The 27002-nt window shown below is 44.9% G+C and overlaps 1 protein-coding gene across 1 annotated transcript in view; it reads right to left on the reverse strand.

The window, feature by feature from the left end:
- The window catches only part of Ext2 (exostosin glycosyltransferase 2), a 134267-nt gene that overhangs the window by 43304 nt on the left and 63961 nt on the right, over window positions 1–27002 (reverse strand). The window contains exon 8 of the mRNA XM_032903764.1: window positions 21684–21815. Within this exon, the coding sequence (XP_032759655.1) occupies window positions 21684–21815 (132 nt within the window). The remainder of the gene's footprint in view (window positions 1–21683; window positions 21816–27002) is intronic.

Genomic DNA, 27002 nt, shown 5'->3' on the forward strand with positions numbered 1-27002 from the left:
CAGACAGGAACACAGGCGCAGGAGGCAAACTCAGGATAAAACTTGGATGTTGAGTGAGGAGCCTGCGGCTGCCTTCGACTCCTGTCCCAGCCATGTGGCTGTCTTGGCACCTCTAGGTCCCAGGGAAGCCCCCAGGCTGGACTTGGGTCCACAAGGACCTACTGATCAGCTTTCAGTGTCTCCTCTCCTAATCATGAGCAGATTCTAGAATCACAGACAGTTCAAGAGCGTCTTTAGCACAAGTGGCAAACCAAAGGAACAGACAAAGCTCAGAGCAGACAGACAATGGACACACAGAACCAAGTTAAAACAATAAGTGATGTCCCCAGGGAGAAAAGGTTTTTCAGCCATGAAAAAGTTATTTTTATTTTAAAATATCTGTCAAAGACTGGAAAGAACTCTTGGATGTTAAAAGCCATGAAAGGTGTGTGTGTGTGTGTGTGTGTGTGTGTGTGTGTGTGTGTGTGTGTGTGTGTGTTTTAAGGGTTAGGTTTCTAGGCTAAGAGATAGTAAAATATTCCAAGCCAGTAAAGAATAAAACAGAAGAAAAAACAGGACAGTTAGTTCGGCATCCGTTTAACAGGCGGTCCCAGAAACGACGCAGCAGCAGCAGCAGCAGCAGCCGCCCCCAAACCACAGAATATGACAAGTGAATCTGTCACAGAAATGAAGCACGCTCTCAGTGTACCATGGGACAGCAAAGCTTCAGACTGCAAGGGACCAAGAAAGAACAAACATGGGGCATTTAAAACAGAGAAATAAAGAAACCAGAAAGATAAACCAGTGAAACTACCCGCCACTTCTTCACAGTGCAGCCGGGGACACTCTCTGCAAAGGTGAATCTGGGTGTGAACATGAATTTCCTGGACAAGTCTCAAAATCTCTCCATTAATTAGAAATTTGATTAAAATAAAGCTTTGAAAGTAAGAGAAAAAAGTAATATGACCTTTTACTTACTATTAGAATCTTACACGATTTAAATATAACAATGTAAGTGAAAACTCTTCTGTGCTGATGACAGGTAGGAAACTTTATTAAAATAATCTTACACATTTTAAGAACTTCCTTTGAATAGAATCCATGTTCAGTAGGTAAGAATGCTTGCTCGGCAAGCACAAAGACACCTATATAAAAAGGCTGGGTATGGTCACAGGCATCTATAACCCCAGTGCTGTGGGAACCTGAGACTTGCTAGCTACCCAGGATTGCACAACAGGAGAGCCCAGGCTCAGTGAGATGACACCTTGACTCAAGGCAGTAAAACCAAGTAGAGATAAAAACTCAAACCTGATATCCTCCTCTGGCTTCGTCTGTATGTAAACAGGCTCCACTCCCAACTACATGTGCACACACATATACTATACATACACAGAACACAATGGTTCTGGTATTTTACATTTTTTTTAAAAAAAAACTACAATAAAATATATGTACCATGTCCCATCTAAATGGCTTGTAAGTACACAATGGGTGTCATTAACTGACCCACAACTGTATGTTAGCAATTTAACAGCCAGAACTGCAGCTTTCACAAGGAGGAGAATGTGGAAAGTCCCGGCTGTCATTCTGGCTGCCTGAGTTCCCTATAACCCTTGAGTCTCTGGATTCCCTATCAACCTCATCTATGCCACTGATGGACACCCATCACCACACATGTGGCAACAGCTGTGTGCCAGATGTGACAGTGCGGGCCAGGAAATGTACACAAACACATGGAATACACATGGGTGGGGACACGGGGAGTCCGACTGGGATTCCTGCAGCCCTGATATGACCGGGAGATTAAAGCCTACAGACAGTGGCTGGATGCTAGTATCCATACCAAGAATCTCGCTACCTTCCTAGGAACCATTTGGTTTCCTGCGTCGAGCCTCCTCCTTCATCTGGTCGTGACTTCTGTGGAACTGCTAAGTCAGCAGGAAGTCTTATTCGTAAGTCACAAGCACTCTTCCAGGACTGCTTAGGTGCCCTCTGCTGTTACCAGCCCAACCGACATGCCCAGAAATTATGAGCCTTACAGTCCACCTAAAAACACCGTTTGAAATGAATATTTAAGATCACCTAATGTGTGGAACGAGGCAAGGCTCAGTGAGCAGTTCCTAAGTGCCATGCACAGGGTCTCACATCCATTAGCTCATTTGAAACTCAACCCCCTAGAAGGGTTGTTCTCATCACAAGTGATGGAAGTTTGGGGCTAGCGATCACAAATTGTGTTCAAGGAAGCCCAGGCAGATTGACTTCAGCCCTTCCTACACACACACACACACACACACACACACACACACACACACACACACACACACACACACACACACACACGGGTGGGACTTCAGGAAGAGGAAGGGAAAGGGATGCCAGCATTCAGTATATCTACCTCTTCACTAAAACAAAAGTCCTAAACATTCCTGATCCTTACTATCAATGCTGTGCCAATTCTGTGCAGGAATCTACCCTTAGGAACTGTAACTGTAGAAAATATGGACAAAACGCACCACACACACAACTCCAGGATAAAGTGGGCACATAAATTTGCAAAGGTAAATACCCCACAGATGCAGAAGGAAAAACGATTAAAACAACAAAACAAGGTCTGTGCTGTGGGAAGAGGGGGAGAATGCCAACGTACTTGGATGCCTGTGCAGTGTGGATATGCAAAGCCAGCCTCAGGGGATGGGCACCCTAAGGGCACTGGGCTCTGATTTTAAGGTGCTGTCAGGACTGATCTTCTCCCTGTGACTTTAGGAAGTGAGTGGTCAGGGCAGGGAAGAAGGAAAGGGACAGTTTGCTGGGGAGAACTGTCATTTCCCACACTGCCCGCCTGCATCTGAAACAGGGCTGGAGCCCTGGGGAAGGCAGCACATGGGGGGCAGATGGAAAAGCGCTCACCAGCCTGAAATCTGGCCAGCCGCTTCCTGGAACTCCAGCGACCAAGATGAGTACAGGAGGCACATGTGAGCTACAGATCCATCAGAGTCGGACACACTGCCAGAATGAGTCAGCGTGACTGGAGAAAGCTCGGGAACCAGGAGGCCTCAGCCTGAGCCCAGTCTCTCCTTAACAGCTATGTAACTTGGGCAAAGTACTTCATGCCACCTATGCCTCAGTTTCTCTCTTAAAATCCTTGTGACACTGCTGCTACCTATCCAGGTAGTGCTACTTGGCACGAAAGAGGGGAAGGTACAGTCCTGGGCACCCACGACACCGGAGGAGGGGAGCCAGTGACTCTCTCAGAAGTGGGGCTGTCTAGCAATCTAGGGTCTCAGGATACTGACTCTGTGAAATCACGCCTCCTCTCCAGCTTCCTTGGTGTCCTGGTTTACCTGAATTCTACCTCTGCTACTCAACCAAATAGACTATTTTTATTTCTATGATTTATTCTTCCCCTTCTGAGCCTCTGTTTCAACCACACCAAAGGCTCTGTAGGGAAGGGGATATAACATCCACTGCCTGCAACAGTGCCTGGTGTCATTCAAAACAACATGGAGACCAGAAGACTTCTGACAACTTAGGCCCTACTGCAACTGTGCTCTGTAGAGACAGGAAGCATGAGTTTTGAAATAGTTTCCAACTTGGCTAATTTATCTTAGAAATACTTCCCAAGAATCTCACCATGTTTCGAACTGTAGAATTTTGCTGCAATATTTAACTGATACAGAGGTCTTGCCACTGATTATACATGAAAACATAGTTGTCAGCGTCGTTTCCTCTTCTTTGAGAATGGGACCGTGGCAGTACCTGTTTCTTTGTGGGCTGATGTTTAATTTAAATGAGACTGTGTATGCAACACTGAGGCTAGAACACATGGCTATCAGTTTACCCTCTCCTCCCACTCTGTGCTTTTTGTCTGCCACAATACACTGGCCACGCAGAAATCACTGGCACCAGTAACGCTCCAAGAACACATGTGTGTGTCTACATTTCCTAATCATGTCCTCCAAGCCTAGATCAGTGTTCAGATGCAAAGATGAACACATTCCTCACTCGCAACAGGGGATTGGCTGGGGAAGGGAGCAGGGCAGAATGATAAGTTAGAATGCCGAACAGCAGGCAGTACATACAACAGGGCTAAACCGGACTCCACACCAGCGAGCAGAGATCCACCAACACCCCCTACCCTGGGGAGGCCAGCTGCAGAAGACATAGGCAGGAGAGGCTGCCAGCTGAGCAGAGAGCTCAGAAGACAGGGGAGATCAGAAAGGCTGAAGCCAAGGCATAAGAGGCCCCATCCAATGGGCCTTTTCAGGTCTAGGACTACCTTCTTTGTTCTTTTCTCTTCTCCCGAGTAGTGCTTTACTGATGAGTAAATATGTCTACCTTTAAAGCTCACAGGTAGGAAGCCTTGGTGAGCAATGGGCTTCTGCACCAAGCACCACCCCCTCCTTGAACATAATCCCATTTGGCCGCAGAGCTCAGCAGCAGGGTAGAGCAAAGGCAGCTTTTAATTGGGGCGCATGCCTTCAGAGAAGTTCTGTGCTACTGGAGTAAGGTCAACAAACCAAGTCCGGAGAAATATTCCACTGGAGAGGGGCATTAAAAAAAAAAAAAAAAAAAAAGGCATTTAGTCACCCCTGAAATACCTTTCAGGACTGACCCCTGCTGGCTGGTCACAGAGAGTGTCTACAGTCTGGGACCTCTTGACCCCACTTTCTGCAGGAAATCAGGCAAGTTTAAACCTCCATAATTTACTCAAGGCTCTGGCTTCTGCCAGGAAAAAGCAAACAATGCTGTCAATTAACCCTAGTGCCTGATTAAGTCTCCACTATAGCAAGGTGGGGACAGGAAAGAAGGCAAAGCCATCCATGAGTTAGGATGATAGGGTTTCCAAACCTATCACGTCTCAGGAATCTACTCATTCACAGGCATTAGGAGATGGGTGAAAATGGGCATTATTTTACCAAAGCACTGGCCTGGGCCACACTGCCCAGCTCTTTTCTCACCCATCCTCCCACCCTGTTTACCTCACCCCTAATGGATATTTGCTGTGGAAATCCCACGAAGAAACCTTTCATTGCTAAACTGCAGTCACACAAAAGTAAATCATAATAATAACAACCATGGCAACCGCCCAGCCTCAATGTCAGCCACAGGGAAGTGCTTGCCTTCATTTTGGTGGAAGGCTTGTGGGTTCCTTTCTAGAAGACTCATGTTTCAGGATGCCTTACAAGTGCAGCCTGGGGAGACCAACCTTAAAGTCAAAGGTAATCAAATGGCTTCTCCTTCAAAACACTCAGACTCGGGCTGCACATGGAGGAAGGTGTTCCTGTACGTCTGCAGCCCTATCCTGGAGTATTCAGTATCAGAGATTATGGTAGCCTGAAGCCTTCCTGGCCATGGTGACTGTGCAGAAACAAAATGGCCTTTGCCAGCCATTCTGAAAAGGTCTTGCTGGGTTGACTTGGGGACTGTAAGAATCAGGAGGGAAAGGCTGCTTTTCATGACTAATCGCAGGCCTTGTCAACCTGAGTAGTCCCAATACCAGCACAGAAGAAGCCAAGGACCAATGGAAACCTAATTCCCTTGGCTCACCATGTCAGAGACGCCTCACGTCCCTCTGTATAACTTCATACAGAAACAAGAGACTAGGACAGACATTAGGTCGGCCTATATTTGATGTAAACAGAGGCACTTTCCTGAGCGGAAAAACGAGACGTCAGAGAAGAGAGGAAGAGAGAACCGGCTATTACACAGAAGCCTGGAGCCCCTGTAATGAGCAGCCCTACCTATTCCTACCTTGATAGAAAGGGCAGTCTTGTTGTTTTGAAGTTATCAACCCTTACTTCAATGTGGTTTCAATTATGAATTACCAGACTAGAGGGGGCTGGGGGAAAAAGCTTTGATTTATTCTTTTTTGCTCCAATTATGCATGATGTGTTTCCACAGAAGACTTTGAAAAGTATTTCATCATGCCTCTTATCCTGCAATGGTCAAAGGGCAACACCGACAGGAGTTAACCCCTTCCTTCCTCACCCAGGTTCAAAGAGACTACGGGTAGATGTGGGCCACGGGCTCTGAAGCAAAGGAAGCCATGAGAGGGTTAAGAGTTCACATCATGTTACTCACTCGCACAGGGGTGGTGTCCCCTGTCCAAAATGGTGAGATGATATTTATGTTAATGGTTACTGGGAGATATGAAAGGGGCAATCAGTAATGTGGCCCATGCTGCCTTAACCATTAAACCTCTACAACCCCGACTACCCACAGCTTTCTTCTAGAGCGTGCTGACGGGCCCATGTGTCTCCAAGCAAGATTTCTTAGTTCATAGAGGAAAGAATTGAAGACAAATCTGGAGTCAACCTCCTGCCTTCCAGATAATAACTGGTTGCTCTGAAAAACAAGAGTAATGGCAGAGGTCAACTTCACTGACGACACGTGAAACAGACATAGGGGTGACAGAGATCAAAGGCCAGAAGACAAAGACAACTGTCAACTATAGGGACAGTCAGCTGCCAGCCAGTCGGGAGCTCTGCCGCCTGCCTCCATGCACTTCTCCACGAGCTTCTTTCTGATGTGGTGCAGGGGATAGATCGGATCACATATGATCACATGATCACATGGCCTCCCTTGCCATGTCTGAGGACACCGAGAGCCACCGTGATGAGGGTAAATTCAAGCATTTCTCTGTCCTCCAGGTAATGGGGCCTTCTCTGGAGGCCCAGCCTACTATGGTGTCCTATCTCACATTTATCTGTACCAATTTGCCTGTGGTTTATTGGTCTTCCTGGGTCTGAGGCCTGGCACTGTGGAACAGTTCTCCAAATTCTCAGCCATCTTTGTTTCCAAAAAGGCCTCTCTCTCTTCTACTTCTCTCCTCCTGCAGCTCTAAGCAGGTGTTGGCTGCTTACTCTGCTCTCCACACCATGTCAGTTTCCACCGCTGTCTCTTTGGGCTGACCTCACCCTCTAGTCTAAATGGGGGTCTCAATAGCTCATTTCTGCTGCTCTTACCCAGGTTTCATGGTTTTGTGGTTTCTGAGGGGGCTCTAACTTCGCTTAGCACTTTATTGAACGGCCTGAGACCTGGACTGAGGATAAAGTCCTCAAGGCAAGGACTGAGCTTCAGAGCATGCTGTACCCAGTTCCCTCTCAGAGCGTACCTGGACCAGCCCTGCGGTGTGAACCTGGCCCACAGCCTACTTGGGGAGGGGTGGTTTGTGAGCACAGGTCTCAGCACTGAGCCAGTCTAGGGAGGTTTCAGGTCACAGACCAGCTCTCCATGTCCTGGTCTGGATGGGTCACAGGTGACAAATCCTGCTCCTGATGCCCCCACTTCACATTTTGGTCATGATGAATCTTTGCATCACTAACGATTCTGGATTTCCACAGTGACGCTTGCTATGCCCCATCCTTCCAGGGCAGCAAGGGCCAATCTGTTTCGGGGCTCAGCTTCCTTTCATGCCAGCTCAACAACTACTTAAAACTGACCACAGTACTTCTCTGGTAGTCTATTACTCAGTTGGGAGAAATCTTTCTACATTCACACGGTCAAGTTAGTCATGCACTACCATGTGCCTTGTTTAATTTGAGGGCCAACTCTGTGTGTAAGTTTACTGAAATAATTCTCTATGAAAATTTGGCAGTAATTATATAACAGTTGAAATGATGGAAACAGAGAACTTCTACACAGGACAGGCTACAGTTCTTCAGACCCCTGTTTTGTCACCAAAAAGGTGAGGTGGTCCATCATTAAGATGCTGGTGATTCTGTGGTGCTGCGATCACACCCAGGGCTTCTGCACTCTAGGCAGGGGTTCTGCTACTGAACTGCACCCTAGCCCAGAGGAAGGTCCTGAAAGCCTCACTCCCTTCACCAGTCAGAACCCAGTTAGCAGAGCGCTCCTGTTGGGTGAAAGGATCGCACAACAGAAATAGTTAAGACAGTCACCTGGGTAATGTAATGTCCCGCTCTACACAGAGTCCCATCCCATTGTAGATTCCTGTTTCCATATGATAAAGCACTATACACCCTGACATCTATATCTGTGGTTCTTGCATACAAAGATTCAACCAAGTGTGGATTGAAAACACTTGAGAGAAACGCTAATTCTGTAAGGAACGTGTAGAGACTTTCCTTTCTTGCTCTTATTCCCTGAGCAATAAAGTAAAACTGATGTTCACAAAGCACATACAGAGACTCAGGCATTAGGAGCAATCTGGAGATGATCTGTCTATAAGAGAACGAGCACAGATTCTGTGCACTCACACCACTGTACACTAGGGGCTTCAGCATCAGTGGGCTTGGTATCCACGGGAATCCTGGGCCCTCCACACAGATGCTGAGGGTCAGCCGCATCGGGGCCAGAACAGTAGCAACTGCTTAAGCACTGTGCCATTTACAAAAATCTTCCTTGTAAATTATACCTCCAATTTTTCATAATCATACTACTTAAGAATTACCCTACACTATTCCCACTTTACAAATAAAGACAGTAAATTTCAAAGAGGTAAGAAATCTACACTGGGTCAAACTAGTGAATGTTCTTGAACTCAGGTTTGAGTCCAAAATGCCCTTTTCTTTGAAGGTCCAGACACCAATAATAATCAGAAATTAACTGTGAAGCACTCCTCTGTAGCACCCGTAAGCCCAGCCCTACAGATATCAAACTGCTGCAGAGGGAGAGTCCCTCAGTTGCCCCGAGCCACTCAGATCACGAGCAGTAGGGGGATTAACACACAGTTCAGAAATGTCTGGGTAGCACTTAGCTTACTGAAGGCTCAGGGTTAAACCCACCTGACTACCTCTTGGAAAGGCTGCTATTAGCTGAGGCTTGGCCACTTCAATCTTTTACATTTGGCCAGATGCCCTCCCTCCGTTTACAGTGCCAAACTCCTGTCAGGAAGAGCTGGAAGGGTGGCCACTGATTGCCTTTCAGGTAGTAGAGGAAAAAGTTGACATTTCGTCTTCTTAGTGCTTGGAAAGGAAGGCGATCATTTATAAGAACCTCATCTGGCTGTAGCCTCCATCAGTGGGATGGACACAAGCCAGTGAACACTCAACATAAGCCATATTAAAAGAATTTGGAATGAGCAAAGAGAAGATTCCAGATGTTGATACTTTCAATAATTCATGAGTTATAACAGTCTGTAAGCAATAAATTTCACTAAATATATCTATGATATGACTGCTTGAGATATTGGCAAAAATCACAACCATTGATTTTACTGGTTTACAATTTGATATATTAAAAATAGCAATTCCACTGTTCGACGGGGGTAGCACAAAGGATTGAGATTATTTTTAGAATAAACACACCATCATCACCCTCGAGTTCATGAGGATGCGGACAATATCTGAAAGAAAAACCTCCGTGAAAGTACTCATGCCTCACTTGATTCCAAGAACCAAGGCTCACCTGTAGTCCAAAGACAGCAATTGAGACTATTAAGCCAGTACTTCCCATATGAGAGGGTAATCAAATTTGCAATCCCACCTAACTATCTCATGCTTGAAAAATTCTAGCAGTTTGAAAGAACACGCATGTAGACTTGTGTGCTGGCAGCCCATTGCTCTATCAGCAAGGTCGGCTGTGAGGTGGGAAGGTTTCACAGGCACTCTTGGGAACGATTAAATTACAGCTCAGGCATTTGAGCTCAGAGGGCCACCACAGTTTTAACCAAGAAAACCAGAGTCTTTGTATGGCTGTGGGAGGACAGGAACGCAGCCCTCTGGGAGAGCTGGTAAGGTAGAAGGGACAGCATCCACAACACAGCCATTTCTTAATTCTCTGGAATTTCACTAAGGCATATGTTTTGTCTACTGTGCTTTCCTCTGTTTCTTCTTGGGGGAAGAAGGAAGGCATGGACCCACAAAGCAAAAGGAACATCGAAGGAGACAACGATGGATCTGGGGCTGACAAATTTTTGGAAGCTGAACACATGGTGGTATTTCTTTTCAAAAATCCTCTTGCTGTAAAACACATAGAAATGTAGGATAAAACACAGTCAAACTCCCTTTCAACCTGTAGCTGAGGTCACAGGAAAAAGGAAAGCCCAGAGGCCAGGAACAAAGTGGAGACCCAGGGACTGGAAGGCATTGGCTGGGCACAGTGGCACCAGAAGGGCAGAGGCTATGGCGGGGCCCAATGGTGATGCTCAGCGCCAGTGCCTTTGAACTGGCCAGGGAGGGAGAGAGGGAAAGGAGTCTTGGACACAAAGCCTGTGTGATCAAGGAAGGAAGAGGAGCAGGAAAAGCCACCTACAAAGAGACACAAGCAACATAATACACTCCTCTTTCTGGGCCTGAGCTTGGGTGCTGTCAGAGGTCTCCTTGGGAAAGTTTAGAGAAAGCAGTCTTTCACGCAGGTTTGGATGTAACAGTCTGTGTGAAGGTACAGACACTCCACCTGAGGGGCTGAAGTAGGAGTGTGATGTATCTCTATGTTGTGTCTAGAGAACCTGAAGAAGCATTAACTCCTTAAATAGTCATTAACCGTAAAGAAATGAATGAAATGAAGTAGAGTGAAAAAGGAAAATCCTAGGAAATACTCTCCCTGCCCAAGTTGTCAAAATTTACACACTCATACACACACACACACACACACACACACACACACACACACACCTCATCAAAGATGAACTCCTGCTCCAAAATTACAAAGCCTTCAAGGAAATAATATAACCAAAGCAACAGACATTGACCCATGAGACAATGAGTCCTCATAAGGAGCCTGGAAAACTGGAGAGGCAGACAATAACTGTCTTAGATTCTTTAAGACATAAAAGACACTAAAGGGAGTCAGCTGAGTTCGGAGTTTAAGGTTAACCTACATAGTGAGACACTGTCTTAACATAAGGGCCAAGCAGACAGATTTGGTTAAAGTAACCAAAATGAACTTCTACAAATAACCACTGAGGTTTAAATCACAATGGATAGATAAAATGGCAGAAAATATTCACAGAGATGTGAAATGTGGGAAACCCAGGAAACAAAAAACAAGAACAGAAGGTAAGGCAGAAGAAAAAGAGTTGCACATGAATTTACCAGGACTCCAGAAGGGATAACTAGTGAAAAATATAAATGCATACCACTCAGAATAGGTGAATAGAAAACTTCCAAAATAACTGACGATGAGAGGTTTGGGTTAAAGGAGAAAACAGCCTCCAAAGCCAGGAAGTGCTGCCAGCCTACTCAGATGGGAGCCCACACGGAGCTCAAAGCGAAGGGTGCAGACTTGGAAAGTAAAGGTATTTACAGTTGGGAGAGCCACAACTTCCCTCACATGACACAGAAGGAGAGGAAACCGTAATGAGGCACTGGAAACACCCGGAAGAAGCCTGTGAGCCACACCAGCACCACAACCCCAGGACAAACTGTGGGTTGAAACACCTCCATGGGTGGAACTACCTTTTCTTTCACAGGGGTCACATATCAGATATCCTGCATATCAGATATAGTATAATTCATAACAGTAGCAAAATCACAGTAATGAGATAGAAATAAAAATAATTTCATGGTTGGAGTCAGCACAACATGAGGAACTGTGTTAAAGAGCTTTCTAGGGTGAGAGCCACAGTGGAAGGTTCAGGAATACACCTGTGCATACACACGGGAAATGCAACCGTGACAAAATGGTAACACCGGAGGAATATAGGCAAGGGGTATATACAACTTTCTACTTTGAAAAACTTCAATTCTGAACTGTGTCAGAATAAAAAAAAACATGCTGGGGATACAGCTCAGGGGCATAACATTGATCTAGGACATACAAGGCCTGGGTTCAACCCCTAGCCTCAATAAAACAAAAAAAGAAAGAAAGAAATGGAATTTTTAGACAGACAAGGAGGCAAACACCCACAATCCCAGGGCTCATGGGTCTGAGAAAAGGAACGTTTATGTCCAAGAGCCCAAGACCAACCTAAGCAATAGTGAGTCTCAAAAAGAAATAATGAGCAAACAAAAGTCTGACTAATAATGAAGGACATAGCAAAGCAAAATCAATCGATCAATTCTTTGCTTCCCAAGAATATCTGTAAAGAACTACAATACAAAAATGGAGGTCACACCTGTGAGAGACTTCTTACTTGGTCTGAGGTGGGTGAACCTACTCTAGTCCAGTCCAAACCTTGGAGGCAGGAAGACACAGGCCTTAAATCCAAATCTCAGGGCAGGAAGCTACACCTTTGATAGGGTAGGCTATACCTCTCTGGGAGTCTGTATGAGGACACAAAGAAGGAAGCTTTGGCTTTCGCCTGCTTGACCTTGCCTAGCTAACACACCCACTTCTTCGTGAGCAATGGAGCCTACATTTTCCGGATTCCAGCACATAAAGAAGACTGGCTGAGGCCTCCAGCCTTGTGGGACAAAGCAACTACTAGCAACTACTAAATTCTTGGATGAGAGAGTGGGGGTGGGGATTTATTCCATTAGTTCTATGACTCTTGAGAACCCTGACTAATACACAGGGCAAGATACCATCTACAAAATGAAGGGAAAGGACGGTCTCCCTCCCTTACTCAGCTTTCCAATGCTTGGGGCCCACACTTACTCATCCCTTCTCTGACCCTCACCTGGGGCACAAAGATAATTCCCCAGAGCAATAAACCAGTCTAAGAGAGATAACCATTAACACCAACATCTGGACAAATGCCAGGGTCCCCACCTTCCTGACTCAGTGCAGCCCATCACTGGCAAAGCTTGTCCAAGCCCAGACCTTCCAATCAGCTTTCCGTGCCTCACTCGCAAGAGCGATGCCACCACTGACCAGGGGCTTAAAGAAAGCTTTTACTACAAAAGAGCAAATAAAATCTTAGAAAAGAAATAAAAAGGAAAGAATAAATAAATACAACCACAAACAATATTTTCAAAGATGGAAAATATGCATCCTTAAAATGAGAACTAATATGAAAGATTAGTTTGAAATAAAAAAAATTGTTGGTTTCTACTCAAAAGAAAAGTTAAAATATAAAGGAAGGAAATGTCACAGAAATGAGAACAGAAAGATGAGACCAGGAAAGAAAAGCAGCAGAGTTATGCCACACATTTACCATTTAGGTGACAGATGCCACAGAAACAGGACAGAAGAAGAAAACAACAAACGATATTCAAGAAGAAAATGCTTCTGCACTGAAAGGCATGGATTTCTAGCTTGAAAGAGCTCGGAACAGCACTGTCAGCAAAAACGCTCATGTGAGGACGCATTACCCTGAAATTTTTAGAACACAGAAGCTGCCAAGAATGGGGGAAAGTTAATATTAAAAGCCAAGAACCAAAATGTTTCTCTTTCTGAGATTACATGGAAGCCCAGGAGAGACAACAGAGCAACCAATTCAAACTTCTGAGTAAATGTGCCTCCACCACAATTCTGCGTCCAAGCGCTCACCACACGGGAAGTAAGTGCATTTCCAGACACCCAAGGTGACTGAGCATTATCTCCCTCTCCTGTGCACTGCCCTAGGCAGCTCTTTGGAAGGAAGAAACCCGAAAAGGAAAGATACTAGGCCCTGGAACGGGAAACAGCACAAAGCAGAGAGGAAAGAGAAATCCAGAGAGGCAGGGGATCAGGCTACAGCTATACAGAGACCAAAGGGACACATCACATTGCAGGAGACAGGGCTCGGAAGCCAGAGAAAGAAGCCTGGCCTTACCTGAGCTGACCGTTTACTATCTCAACTAGAGTGGTTAGTGAAAAGCACTTGAAATAGAACCAAACAAAGTAAAACAAAGATATAGCCATCAACTCCCAGGAAAAGAGGATCTTAAGTACTACTCATAGCTCCAATTACACACTAGGTAAATGCCATTTTAATGAAAAGTGGTGACATGTTAGTGCTGGTCATATACACACAAAAAGACACAGGGAAATGAGAGAATGGGAGAAAAAGCACCAATCTGGACAAAATGGAAAAGATGTCTCTTTGGGAGAAACTTTAAAATTCCGCCCAGAGCATTTTGTATGGGAGCAGGAGACAAGCAGAGGGGGTGGGAAGAGTTGAAAGCAGCTGCCCCAGAGCAGGCTCCGCTTCTTATGTGACTATGTACATGCACCTGCGAAACAGCATTGTTTTTTTTAAATGATTAAATACTGCAGAGAGAGAGGGAGGGGGCTGGGATAAAAATCAAGTGTCAATCAAACTCTGCAATGTGGCCATTTTCTTTTTCTAGTCTACAACTATCATGACCTGATTATGAGACAATCTCAAATATTGCTTTGGAGAGTCTTAAAACTATGGTCTGGGATTGCTGAGGCAACCTGGAGGGAGCCTGGCCATGGCTCCCAAAGGCCAAGGGCCTGCTGTGCTCATGCCTGCTAACTCGTGCACGGCAGCATTGCTGGGGCAGCCAGCCCGTCCCCTGCTCATCTGCTGCAGGCCAAGCCTCCACGCACTCTAAAACATCATTCCACTTGCTCCCTTCACACATGCTGAGCACTGTCAAGAGGCAGCAGGGTCTGATTCATGAATGCTGGGGCCCACGGAACGACAGAGGCAGGGAGTGGGGATGTGTCCCGCTCTGTGTGCTACCCCACATGGTGATGTGTCCCTGTCGGGGTGCCACACAGATGTCTGTTATACAGTGGAAGAGCTCTTCCACTGCAGAAGATTTGATTGACACAGTTATGACCTCAGACACACACCAAGTTTGCCTTTCACATTTCCTATATATTTTCCCCATTTAAATCTGGCTTCGGGCCTGAGCCTTCCTATCCTCCCTCTGACCAGAACTAGTCAAGCTCCTTAGTTTTTGCATCTTCCTATCCATAGACCAAAGCCCAGACTTTTGGCTTTTCCCTGCAGCTCCTCACAGAAAAGTATAGAATTTAATGCAGTCTACTAGACCACTTATGCAAAGGTTACCTAATTCATGATATACTTCTAAAAGCAATATAGGAATTTACTTAAAATGCAAACTAAGTTTCTGAATTCCATACGTAATTTTGTCTTATATAGGTAGTAGGTGGGAAAGGATCCTAGAATCAACCTTGGAAGGCCTCTTCAGGGAAAGAACAGGCCTCGAATTCCAGAGGTTGTGTTGTACACAATCCAGAAGCTAAAGGGTGGTGCTGAGTTGAACTAGGCAATTTGTTAAACTGGTGTCTTTCCCACTTCATGCATCTGACCCTCCTTCCTGGGCTTCCGAGTAATTACTGCCTGTTCACATCTACGGTTAAGTGATCTTTCCAGAACGACCACAGCCATTGTGAACAAAAGCCATCTGGACAGCTGAGGTATGCTGCCTTCAGCTGTAGGCAAAGCGGTGACAGACATAGCATGAACAGCCTCTGGATATTTCTAACCTAAATCCTGAAGGTCAAATGGAGGGTCGAGGTGAGGAGAGATAAGCCTCCTCTAGTCAGCGAGCTGGGGTGTGGAGTCAAACTCCACATGGAAACATGGTCCTTAGGTCAGCATCATCATACATTAGACCTACGGCCTGGGAACCTGTTAGAAATGTGAGTTCTATTCACCCACCCTAGCCAAGCTGGATCTCAGGATGGATGGGCAGGACTCTGTATTAAAGTACCCCACATTTGCCCAACTGAGCCCACGGCTGGCACCTACCAGCCAGGAGCTCTCATGAAACATTTCAGAGTGTAGACAGTCCCTGGCACTTTCTATATCCAAACTCTGGGTTTGGCCAGAGGCTGGCAGGAAGTACCCATGCTTAAATAATCCTGGTTTATCTGCAGGTAAGTGATCACTCTAGCTGATTTCATTGGAACAAGCTTTTGTTTTATACAGTTACACACTTTAAGCACACCCCACCACCCTCCCATTACCCCCGCAAACTCCTCATTTTCAATAGCTGGGATGAGAATGCCTATTTTTCTTCTGTGTTACAGGTCTAATGTCTTAAGGTATCCACTGCTGTGATAAAACATCATGATCAAACAACTTAGAGAAGAAAAGGTCTATTTCAGCTACAGTTGTGGTCTATCATGAAGGGAAGGCAGAGAAAGAACTGAAGGCAGGAACTGAGGCAGAGGCCCTGAAGGAATGCTGCTCAGGGCCTGCTCCTCATGGCCTGCTCAGCCTGCACCCAGGACCATCAGCCCAGGGGGTGACACCACCCACGGTGAGCTGGACCCTCCCATATCAATCATTAATCAAGAAAATGTAATAGGCTTGCCTACAGGCCAAGATGGGGTATTTTCTTTTCTAAAATGGTTGACATAAAACTAGCCAGCATATCTGACATAGTAAATGCAGACAGGAAAAGAGAAGGCAAACTTTCCTAGTGTTGTTGCTGATTAAAACTTGAAAAAATATCTAATCAATGAGTGAATAAAATCACAACACTGATAAGATGGAATAAAAATCACATTATAGACAAATAATGAAGAAATTCACAATTTTAAGAAGATACTACTTTTAATGTTTAAAAAGAATGTTATTGACACAATTCAGTTTCATTAGCACATGCTAGAGATCCAAATGCAGCATAATACCCTGTCCCTGTCTCAGTCTCCATCTCTGTCCTTCTGCATCTCATATATCTGAGAGCAGGCACCCAGAATGGTGTCTGGGAAAAACCTGGCTGCCTGGCCATACCAGAAATGGTTGCAGGGATATCGAGCAATCGAGGCAGGGGGTTTGGGGAAAAGATGACAACATTTGGCTGGCAAGTACAAAGACAGAAACAGATCATGGGTAAACAAATAGGAAAGGTAAAAGATACAGGGAGCTCTGGGGTGAGCTAAGAAAAGTCAGGATAAAACATACACTCTTTCTTTCTCTCATTTATTAATTCATGATGTATAAACGCATGCATATATTATACACACATATATCTGTATATCTATTTTTTATGTTTGAGTACTTTGTATGTACACCTGCACACTAGAAGGCGGCATCAGATCCCATGGGCCTTTAGTCATAGATGGTGCCACATGTGGTTGCTGAGAATTGAAATCAGGACCTCTAGAAGAACAGCCAGTGGTCTTAAAATGCTAAGCCATCCTTCCGGTCTGTATTTTTTCTTTTTAAAAACAACTTTTGATGTGCCTGTGTGTTAGTGTTTGTGTGTGTGTGTGTGTGTGTGTGTGTGTTAGACTTTTTTTTTTTTTGGTTAGACATATTTTTTTCAACTTTTAATCAGTAATAACACTAGGAAATGTTCAGGAGTATACCTGCACACACATTTGTGTGGAGGCCAGGGATACACCCCAGCTCTGGGATTATAGGTATATGCCACCACACCTGGCTTTTTCACAGGAGTTTAGGAGATTGATCCCTGGTCCTCACCTTACTGTCTGAGAGTTCGTTCTCTCTCTCTCTCTCTCTCTCTCTCTCTCTCTCTCTCTCTCTCTCTCTCTCTCTCTCTCTCTCCATTCCTATTTGCCTCTTAACCAGCTTGAGTTCAGTGAGAAGTCCTTTCCCAGGTATAGTCTCTAATCTAGGCAGACATGCTACTTCCAAATAGTGCTCAAGGCTCTCTGTAGCAAACCCTCAAAGGCCCTGAGAGTGGAACACAGTGAGACTGGCCTCACCCTATTGATTAGAACAGTGAAGCACCTGGTGATAAATGCTCCAGGAGGCCACCCCTCAATGTCTGTCACCCACGAGCCACAGCCATTTCTATATTGAATGGAGACAGCTGTATCTATCCAAAATACGGCTTTCACCTCTCATTCCCCTGTCTGAGCATGCACAGAGCAGGCGGGAGGCCAGCAGCACACCTTTGAGCATCCCAGAGCATCCTTGATTTACTGACCACAATCCACACCTACTCCCACCTCGGGTGTCTGACATTGTAAATTTGCTGGAATCTAGAGGAGACACTCCCCTGCAGGCCGGGCTCAGAGTAATCTCATCTAGAGTCAGTTAAATATTCCTGAGGGGAGGGAGAAGTCAACTCCACATGAATCATTGCTACCCAGCCTCCCACCTACGGCTTCCACCGAAGACTCAGAAGTGAGCAGCCCTGGGCTGTAAATCAGGAACTCATCACCTGTCTGACTACAGAGGTGATGAACACCAAAGTGTCCTGAACAGGTACTTAAGAAAGAACCAAATGAAAACTATCAAATGCATTTCTGGTTATGCACCTAGATTTATGCACTCATGTTCTTCACCGAGCTCTAAGTTCCTCTCTGACCATTCTGCCTTAAACTCCAAGCATACCCATTCTAAAAACACTTTCACATTTTCCCTTAGTCTATATATGCAAAAAGAGAACTGAAACTCCAATCATTTATTCTTAGAGCTCTAGATAAACACACAGGTGAAGTCCCTAATTCCCAGACAGTTTGCTGAGTAGCACTTGCTTGCATTCTACAGACGAGCACACGTGAGAATCTTCTGCTCAAACCTGCACCATATGCTAGTTCAGGAGTTAGGTTCCACACTGAGGGGCTCGTGGCTCCCATGGGACTTTACCGGCAGTGTGAAGCCCACGTCCTCACCTGTTTACACAACCTGTCAATTATGTGACCAGCACAGGCCCCAGGCGTTATGTATGCACCGTGAGACTACAGAGGACATCTATCACTTCCCTACATTCTTAGCAGGTGGTATGTGGGGGATGACCAAAATAATGGCTATCATACTGGCATGTGAGTCCTACAACTGCTTAAAACCTCAGAGGAAATTATGCGTCCATGTGTGTTAGGTAATGGGAAGAAACAGAGTCCACACTTTCAGAGGTCGTGCTTCCTGTGTGGGGACCTGCAAGGCCTTGTAGAGGAAGGATGTATGGCAGTCCCTGGGAAGAGGGGCTGATGGCAAAGAAAGGCGCACTGAACTCCTCAAAACAATCAGGAGAGAAGCTAGGAAGGCAACTGAAGCCAGACTGAGAGAGCCCCTCAGAGTAAACGATGTCTCTGGCTCCCCAGACATGGCTCCAGTCCACCTGGACTAACCCTCTCCTGGGTTCCTCAAGTTGTCTCCGATGCTGTCCCATCATTATGCACACCAGTCCTCCACACTTGTTTTTTGATCCCAAATGTCTTACTCTGTTAATGCTGTGGTGGTTTCTCAACATCTATACAGAGCACTGACACCTCAGTTAAGTTATGGGTGTTTTGTGACCCAGTCCTCCTCAGGCTTCATCTCCTTCCTCTCAAAAGCTTCCTCTTCCTCTTCCTGCTACAGTGCCCTTGAGGCTCCCAAGTCCCCTGTTCCCATGTCTCTCTGTACCTCCATTTGCTGAAGAGGCTGTCTTTCGTGTGCTGTGTGGTCTTGACACTGTTATCAAAAAAGTAAGTGGTCATGTACTCTATTGCACTAGTGTGTGCGTCTCCCTTTGTGCCAGTACCACATTGTCTTTTCCACCATTGGCTCGGCAGTGTAATCTCAAATCAAGTTCTACATACATGTAACAGGCCTGGCACCAGTTTTTGTGTTTGGGATTTTCTTGGCTCTCTGTGTTTTTTGTGCTTCCATGAGAATTTCAGGAGCTTATTTCTTTTTTCTAGTTGTATGGAGCCTGACTCTGGAATTTCTGTGGGGACTGTATTGTCTTTGGATTACTTTAAGTAATGCTTCAGTCTACGAGTATCAACATGGTTCCCTCGCCTACTGTCCTCTTCTTCCATCAGTACCCTCAGAGTGTACTATAGAGGTCTTTCTCCTCCTTGGTTAGGGGACTGACTGGAGCTATCGTGAAAGAAACTTTTCTCCTGGTTTCACCTTGAGAAGTTAGTCACTGAGACAGAAAAGCTTTTCATTTCTCTAGGTTGATTTTGAGCCCTGTCACTTTGCTGAAAATATTTATGTGACCTAAGAGCTTTCTGGTGTCCACAGACTCTAAGTAGGACCACGGTGTCAGCAAATGGGGACAGTTTCCTACTGCGTCCCTTTCACTTCTGTCTTGCCTTATTGCTTTAGCTCTAGTGCGGAGGAGTGAAGAGTGGGCACCGGTCTCATTCAGGGTCTGGGGAAATACTGCCTGCTTGGCATAATGCTGGCTGGCTGTTCGCCTCCAAACTATACTTGCCTTGACTTTACTTCTGCCTTTACTATACTGAGGTAACTTCTTTCTGGTCCTATCTCCTTCAGGACTTTTATCATGAAGCCATCTGAACTTTGTCAAATGCCTGTCCCTTATTCACTGAGAAGATCATGTGGTTTCTGTCTTGAAGTCTATTCATCTGATGTGTAACACTTGTTTGTTCGTGAATGCTGAACTAACCTTGTATCCCTGGGATGGAACCAAGTTTGTTGTGATATATGATATTAATGTCCTCTTGAATTTGGTTGTAAGTATTTTGTTGAAATTTTTTTTTATCCAGCCATGGAAGTCGGTCTGTAGTTTTGGGTGCTTATCTGGTATGGTATCAGGATAATGCTGGCTTCACAGAATGTTTGGCAGTGTTCCTTCATTTTCAATTTTATAGCACAATGTGAGTTCCGTGTAAGCTCTTCCTTAAAGGTTTGCTCGCACGTAGGAATGAACCTGCCCCATCCTGGCCTTTCCCTTGGGAAGACTTCATTGCTACTCAATTATGCTGCTTCTTACAGGTCTGTTTAACTTGTCTTTGTATTCTTAGACTATTTCATTTCAGTGGGTGATATATACTTAGGGATCTATCCACTATGTGCAGATTTTTCAGCTTTTTGAAAAGTTTCCACAATATTCTCTAGTGATTCTCCGGATTTCAACGGACTCTGCTGTAACAACTCCCTTCGTCTCTAACCTGTCGGTGCTGCTCTGTTCTTTCCTTTGCTAGTTCGGTCAGAGCTTTGTCAACCTTGTTCATCTGTTCGAAGAATCAGCTCTTCAACTCTGGAAGTTGTTCTTCCACTTTCTAGTTAATTACCTTCCAACCTGATCTTTGTGATATCCGGCCACAGTGCATTTAGGTTTGCTTCTTGTATTTCTAGAACCTTTAGACACCATTAGGTAATTTATTTAAGATTGCTCTGATTTTTAAAAATTTTACTTTACTTTAGATGTATACATATTTTGCCTGTGTGCATGCGTGTGTATTAATAAGTGTACCTGGTGTATTCCTAATTATTAGGTATATTACTGGTCGCTGGTGCCTGTAGAGGCCAGAAGAGAGCGTCAGATCCTCCGGGCCTGGAGTTACAAAGGTTGTGAGCTACTGTTTAGGTTCGGGAATTGAACTGGTGCCTCTGGAAGCTCTCTTAACTGCTGAGCTGTCATACTAGACCATTTATTTCTTTTTCATAATTTGACCATGAACTGCTGTGACTGGCTCCCTCTCTTTCCCAGAAGCTTGGTAGGCTATGCCACCTTTTCATCCGAGTGTAAGAACGTTCATCTGCCTCCCTCACCCCCTCAATAACTCACTGTTAACTAGGGAGTACACTGTTCAATTGGCAAGTGTTTATGTACTCTCTGTGGTTTCTCTTGTTGATTTCTAGTTCTGTTCTGTTGTCTAAGAGGGTAGAATTGCTTCAGCTTTCTGCACCTGCTAAGGCTTGCTTGCTCAGTGACACCTAATGTGACAGTAGAGAAGGTTCTATGGGCTGCTGAGATGTGTACTCTGTTATCTGTTGGATGGCACAGTCTGTAGCTATCTGTTAATCCAATGGTATGGGTTAGCTCTACTGTTCCTCTGCATTTAGATTGAAAGACCTGTTTAAAGAAAAGAATGGTGTCCCGAAGTCCCCCAGTATTACCATATCAGGACTTAGCTGACCTTTCATGACATTTAGTGTTTATAAGTTGGGAGCCCCCAATGTTCTTCTGAGACAGTGGCATTCAACTATCCTTTTCCTGGGTTGTACACATTCCTTTCTCCCATTCCAATGGTTCATGTGGCTAGCACAGGAACTCACTTACCACAGCAGGAGGGTCATTCCACTCTTCATAGGAAATGGCTGCATATGGATAGATCCTGTCATTGATGATCTGTAGGGTGGCCAGGGCGATGGCTTTAATGGACTGGAAGTATGCCTCCCAGAACCATCGTGCCTACAAAGAAAACAACAAGATGCAGGTGAGCCAGTGGGATGTAGGGGACCAGATGCCCTGTCATAATCACTCTAGGGCTAGGTGATTCCTTTATTCTGGGGTGAAGGGTGCTCCCTGCTACCACACCAGCTCTGTCAGAGGTGTGTCTTTATTGATGGCAGTCAGAATAGAATAGAAACCAGGGAAGTACACAGAGTTGTTGTAATAGAAGAGGGGCCTGTGATGATGAAAGTACTATGTGTTATGTCTGGCCATGTTCAGAGTCTTTTTTAAAAGGTTTTTTACAAGGCTGAGATAGCCCTGTCTATGGTTAATGCCCTTGCCAAATAAGCATATATATAAATGCGAGGTGGGCATGGAGCCTACACATAATCCCAGGATCAGAAACTAGAGATAGGAGATCCCTGGAGCAAGATGGCTAACAAGACTGGTCATAACAGTGAGCTCTAGGTTTGACTGAGAGACCCTGACTCAAAAGAATACAGTAGAAAAGCAATGAAGAATGATTCCTCATCTCAACCTTGTGCATTCATATGTACACACATAAGCACTCACACACACGCATACTACGCACATGAAAATGGATAAAATCCCTTAGATATAACATATAGAGAGTATGTTAGAAGTCTTGTGTGCATGGGTAAATGATCGTTTATGTCTATGCAACTTCTAAGGACAGCCCTGGCAAGGCAAGAAGCATTCTAGCACCCCAGATACCCTACGCCATGTCTAGCCAGCATCTCACTCCTTTAAAGGCACCCATGACTCAGATTTCCCTCAAGTTCACTCTTGAATACATTCAATTGGCTTCAAATGATGACAAATATTCTCTTGTCATTTATTTGGTGTTACTTGGAACACCTAAATTATGTTCTGGAATCAAGGTATGGCTGGCCTCACAAAATGAAATGAAACACACACACACACACACACACACACACACACACACACACACCCCTCTCTCTCTTTGGAATTTAATGCAAATTTGTCATTACTTTTCTTCCTTGAAAGGGTTTAGAAGACACAGCTGGGGGAGGTTTCTTGTGAGTATGTGTGCCAATGTTTTATTTGTTATTTTTCCTTCTTCATTTGAGTCAATGTCTCACGATATAGCCCAAATTGGCCTTCAACTCCCAAACCTCCTTTTTATCCTACCTAATGCTAGGATTATGGGCATTTGTCCCCATGCCTGGCATTATTTTATAATACTTGAGACAGCATCTCATCCTGCAGCCCAAACTTGCAATTCTCCTTTTTCAGCATTCTCAGGTCCCAGGCTGCATGCCTTAAAGTTACTGATTTCTCTATGCAGACATAGAACAATGAGAATCTGGATGTGTGAGCTTTAAAAAGGACCATTTTCCAAGGAAGATCTTATCCCACTTAGATTGTTAGATTTCCTGAGATAAAACTGTGGAATGAAGCCCCTTATCCCATCCTTAACCTGTCAGTGCATTCTCTCTGGGTGCTTGTCTTTCTGACATGTAGTCAATTTGAAGATTCATTTTAGAAGGAATATTTTTGTTATTTTTTTCTTTTTCTCCATCATATTTTCTATGGTTTTTATTTCTTTTTAAAACATTTGTTTATCATTGTGTGTGTGTGATGTGCATGTGAATGTGCTATGGGAGAGAAAGTACATGTGCCAGGCAGAGGCCAGAGGAAGACGTCAAGTGTCTGCCTGTCTCTCTACCTGTGTACATGTGCATATGTGCACCTGAATGCTGGCCAACGGCCAACTGTGGAACACAGCCTCTAACTCACGATGCCTCCAGTCATTCCCCCAGCTCACAAACAGCAATTCACTTAGAGAGGAAGCAAGCTCTGCCAATAATCACAACTCAAGTGTCTCAGCCTGAGAATAAGTGAGCTTCTTAGGCTTAATTGCTTCTGCAGGACCTTGATGGTAAGAGCTGAGAAGGCATAAGTTACAGCCCCACCGGGCCTCTCTGTCAGCTACCTGTCCACAGAGACAGGGAGGTTTCAGTCACGTGGACAATGTTCTCTTCCCAAGAGCAAACACAAATACTATGTCACCTCATCTCCAAGAAAATATATGAACTACCTTTCTAGCTATCCTAGAAGTTTGAGGGAGGGAGACTTTGGCAGCCACATAAATGCTCCTGGTGGCTGTACGGGGGAAGTTAGTCATGCAGGAATAGATCAGATCAATAAGATCACAATTAGACATTTAACCAGATAACACTAAGCGAGTAGAGCATTCAGACTTCATAGTATAAGATCACCACATTCCAGACATTTACACACTCGAAACTCTGAGAGGGACAAGACTATAAACGACCCAACCAGGAGCCTGGGGACATGAGTCAAAGCAGTTGCTGTGCAGCCCTAAGGACTGGATTTGGAGCCCCAGCACCCAGGTGAAAGCCAGGCAGGAGTGATGGCCAGCTATACTCCCAGCTCTCAGGAGGTGAATGGAGGATCCCTGGGTGAGCTGGCTGAATAGACTGAGTAGAATCAGGAATTCTGGTTTCAGCAAAAGGCTGTCTCAATAAATAATGTGTTGACTGACTGAGGAAGACACTGGATGCCACCTTTCTAGCTGCACACACCGGTGCATGAGCACATTTGCTAACACACATGTAAACATGCATATATGTACAACATACACGAAAAAACTATCATAAGTAAACAGGAACTCAATTGAACTTGTTATTTCCATTTATGTATCAATTAAATAGCAGGAATGTTTTTGCTCTTCAGTAATGCATGCCCATGGGACCAGCAATAACTGGTTTGCATAAGAACCAGTGCTGGGAGGGAGGCAGTGACAGGCAGCTGATGTGTTTCGCAGCTGTTAAACCTTTGTGCTTCCTAAATCTGTAAGGTGAAGGGTCACAGTGTCTATCCTGTGGAGCTGAGAAGATTCTAGAAGCTGAGGTTTACAGAAACCATCCCCAGGGCTGCTGTAAGCTGAGCATGGCTGTTCTCCCCAAAACATATGCTATGGTTTGAGATATAAAGCACCCTCTACAAGTTCATGTGTCAAACTTGTTGGCTTCCAGTGGGGGTTCTATTTCAGAAGGTTCTAGAAACCTAAGAGGGAGAGCCTGGTTGGAGGAAACATATCACTAGAGGCATGCCTTTGAAAGCTATTCTGAGTCCCTAGTCCCCTCCTTACTTTCTTCTTGCCTACTATGAGGTGAAAAGCTTCCTCCTCCACACGCGGTCACCGTGATGTTCTATTTCTGCAATGGCTGACAGTGTGAGGCAGCACTAGTCCGTGTCTTCTGCTGTGCGTGCAATCCTACATAGAAGGACAAAGTCCTTTATAGTGAGTCGTCTTTCTATTTTTTGCCCTTGATCTTCTCGCTCATGCCTGGCTAGAATGCAGACATGGCTGACTGCAGATGACACTGCAGGTATGACAACTAAGCAGAAAAGGCCAACATGCTGAAAGTGACAGGGACAAGGTATAGGAAGGGAGGGTGGACTCCCTGATGGCTTTGCTGCAGATTGCAAGGCCATGTGAGGCAAGAAGAGCTGTATTTTTAGCAAACTGCAGAGGTGCCCTGTTTTGATTGAGATTTTATCAAAAGGGAACATCAGTTATTTTTCAAATGTATGTGTGTGAGTGCTTTATCTGCAGGTATGTCTGTGCACTACGTGTATGCCAGCTGTGTGTGACAGCCAGAAGAGGGTTCAGGATCTCCTGGCACTGGAGTTACAGAGGTTGTGAGCTGTCATGTGGGTGACTGAACATGGATCTCCTGCAACAGTGGACTGTGATCTTAACAACTGAGCTATTTCTCTCAGTCTGAATTGCTGGATTTTTGTCCAATGATTTTCCTTGCTTTATAAGGTGATCTTATGAGGGCCTCCTTTACTGTGTTAATTCAGTAGTTTGTACTGACTCAACTCACTCAATGTTAAGCAATCTTACATTCCTGCCTTCATTTTGTCATGACCTGCCAACCCGTTCCCTCTACTGCTCAGTTTGCTTGGTAGTAGTATTTTTAGGACTCCTGTGTTCACATAGCACAAATCACTGATTTTAATATGCACTGTTATTTTATATAACACCAGGGACAAAAAAGATCTTCAATTGAATTATGAAATAGAGCTAAAAATATAACAACATACTCTTGATGTCAGTGATGTTATTTTTAATTAAGTATAGGGATAAGGGTATGTGTATGTGAGTGTACATACTACATAGACCAGAAGACGGCATCAGATCTCCCTGAACCTGGAATTTCAGGCATTTGTGAGTGGCCTGATGTAATCAAACCTGGGTCCTCTGCCAGAGCCAGCAGTCTGTGCTCTTAAGAACTGAGCCATTTCTGCACCCCCAGAGACAATGATGGTTAGATGTAGAAAAATATGGGGCTTGGAATCTATTAAGTAGAATGTCTTCTTGTTTGGCCTCCAGACAGGCCTGGGAAGGCAGCAGTCACCTGCTCCTGTACACCAACTCATTTCTGTTCATCACTGTCAGGCTAACAAGCCTACTGGGAAGGGGAAACAAAACCACAGTCAGGCTTCCCATAATTTAGGTTGCCTTTAACACCATAAGTTTTCACCAGGACATACAACTCTGAAGGTCATTAAGGAAACAGAACATGTTTCTTAAACACCTCACCAGGACAGTATCATTAACAAAGTCAAGTGTCCAAACTGAGTGCAAAGACCCCATGCATTCAAGAGTGAGTAAATGAGTCCAGTGTGTCAAACACAGCGAGTCCCAAGAAACGCATAATCAATGAGGTAGGTCGTGTGAGATTGAGATTTTATCAAGAGCAATCACAGTTTAGATTCCTGTTGCGTCATCAACTTGACGAAGGTAATGGAAACAGTGTGAGACATCTAACTTGAGCTCGGCCATGAAATTCTTCCCAGAACACTGATGAGCTGCTTCACTTCCTGGGTCTCAGTGCAGTATCTTTAAATGGAGCTAGAACCACGTAATCCTCGAAGATCCTCCCACACCTGACACTACACCCAAATTTCCTGTTTCCTCTGCTCTTCGTTGTTGAGTGTCTCTCTCTCTCTGTACCCTAAGACTTACCTGGCACTCAATGACAACTTGGTCAAGGAAGAAATAAAGAAAGAAATTACAGACTTCTTAGAATTTAGTGAAAATGAAGAAACAACATTCCCAAACTTATGGGACACAATGAAAGCTGTGCTAAGAAGAAAACTCATGGCTCTGAGTGCCTGCAAAAA

The sequence above is a fragment of the Rattus rattus genome, chromosome 5, assembly GCF_011064425.1.
Source record: "Rattus rattus isolate New Zealand chromosome 5, Rrattus_CSIRO_v1, whole genome shotgun sequence".
Lineage (NCBI taxonomy): Eukaryota > Metazoa > Chordata > Mammalia > Rodentia > Muridae > Rattus > Rattus rattus.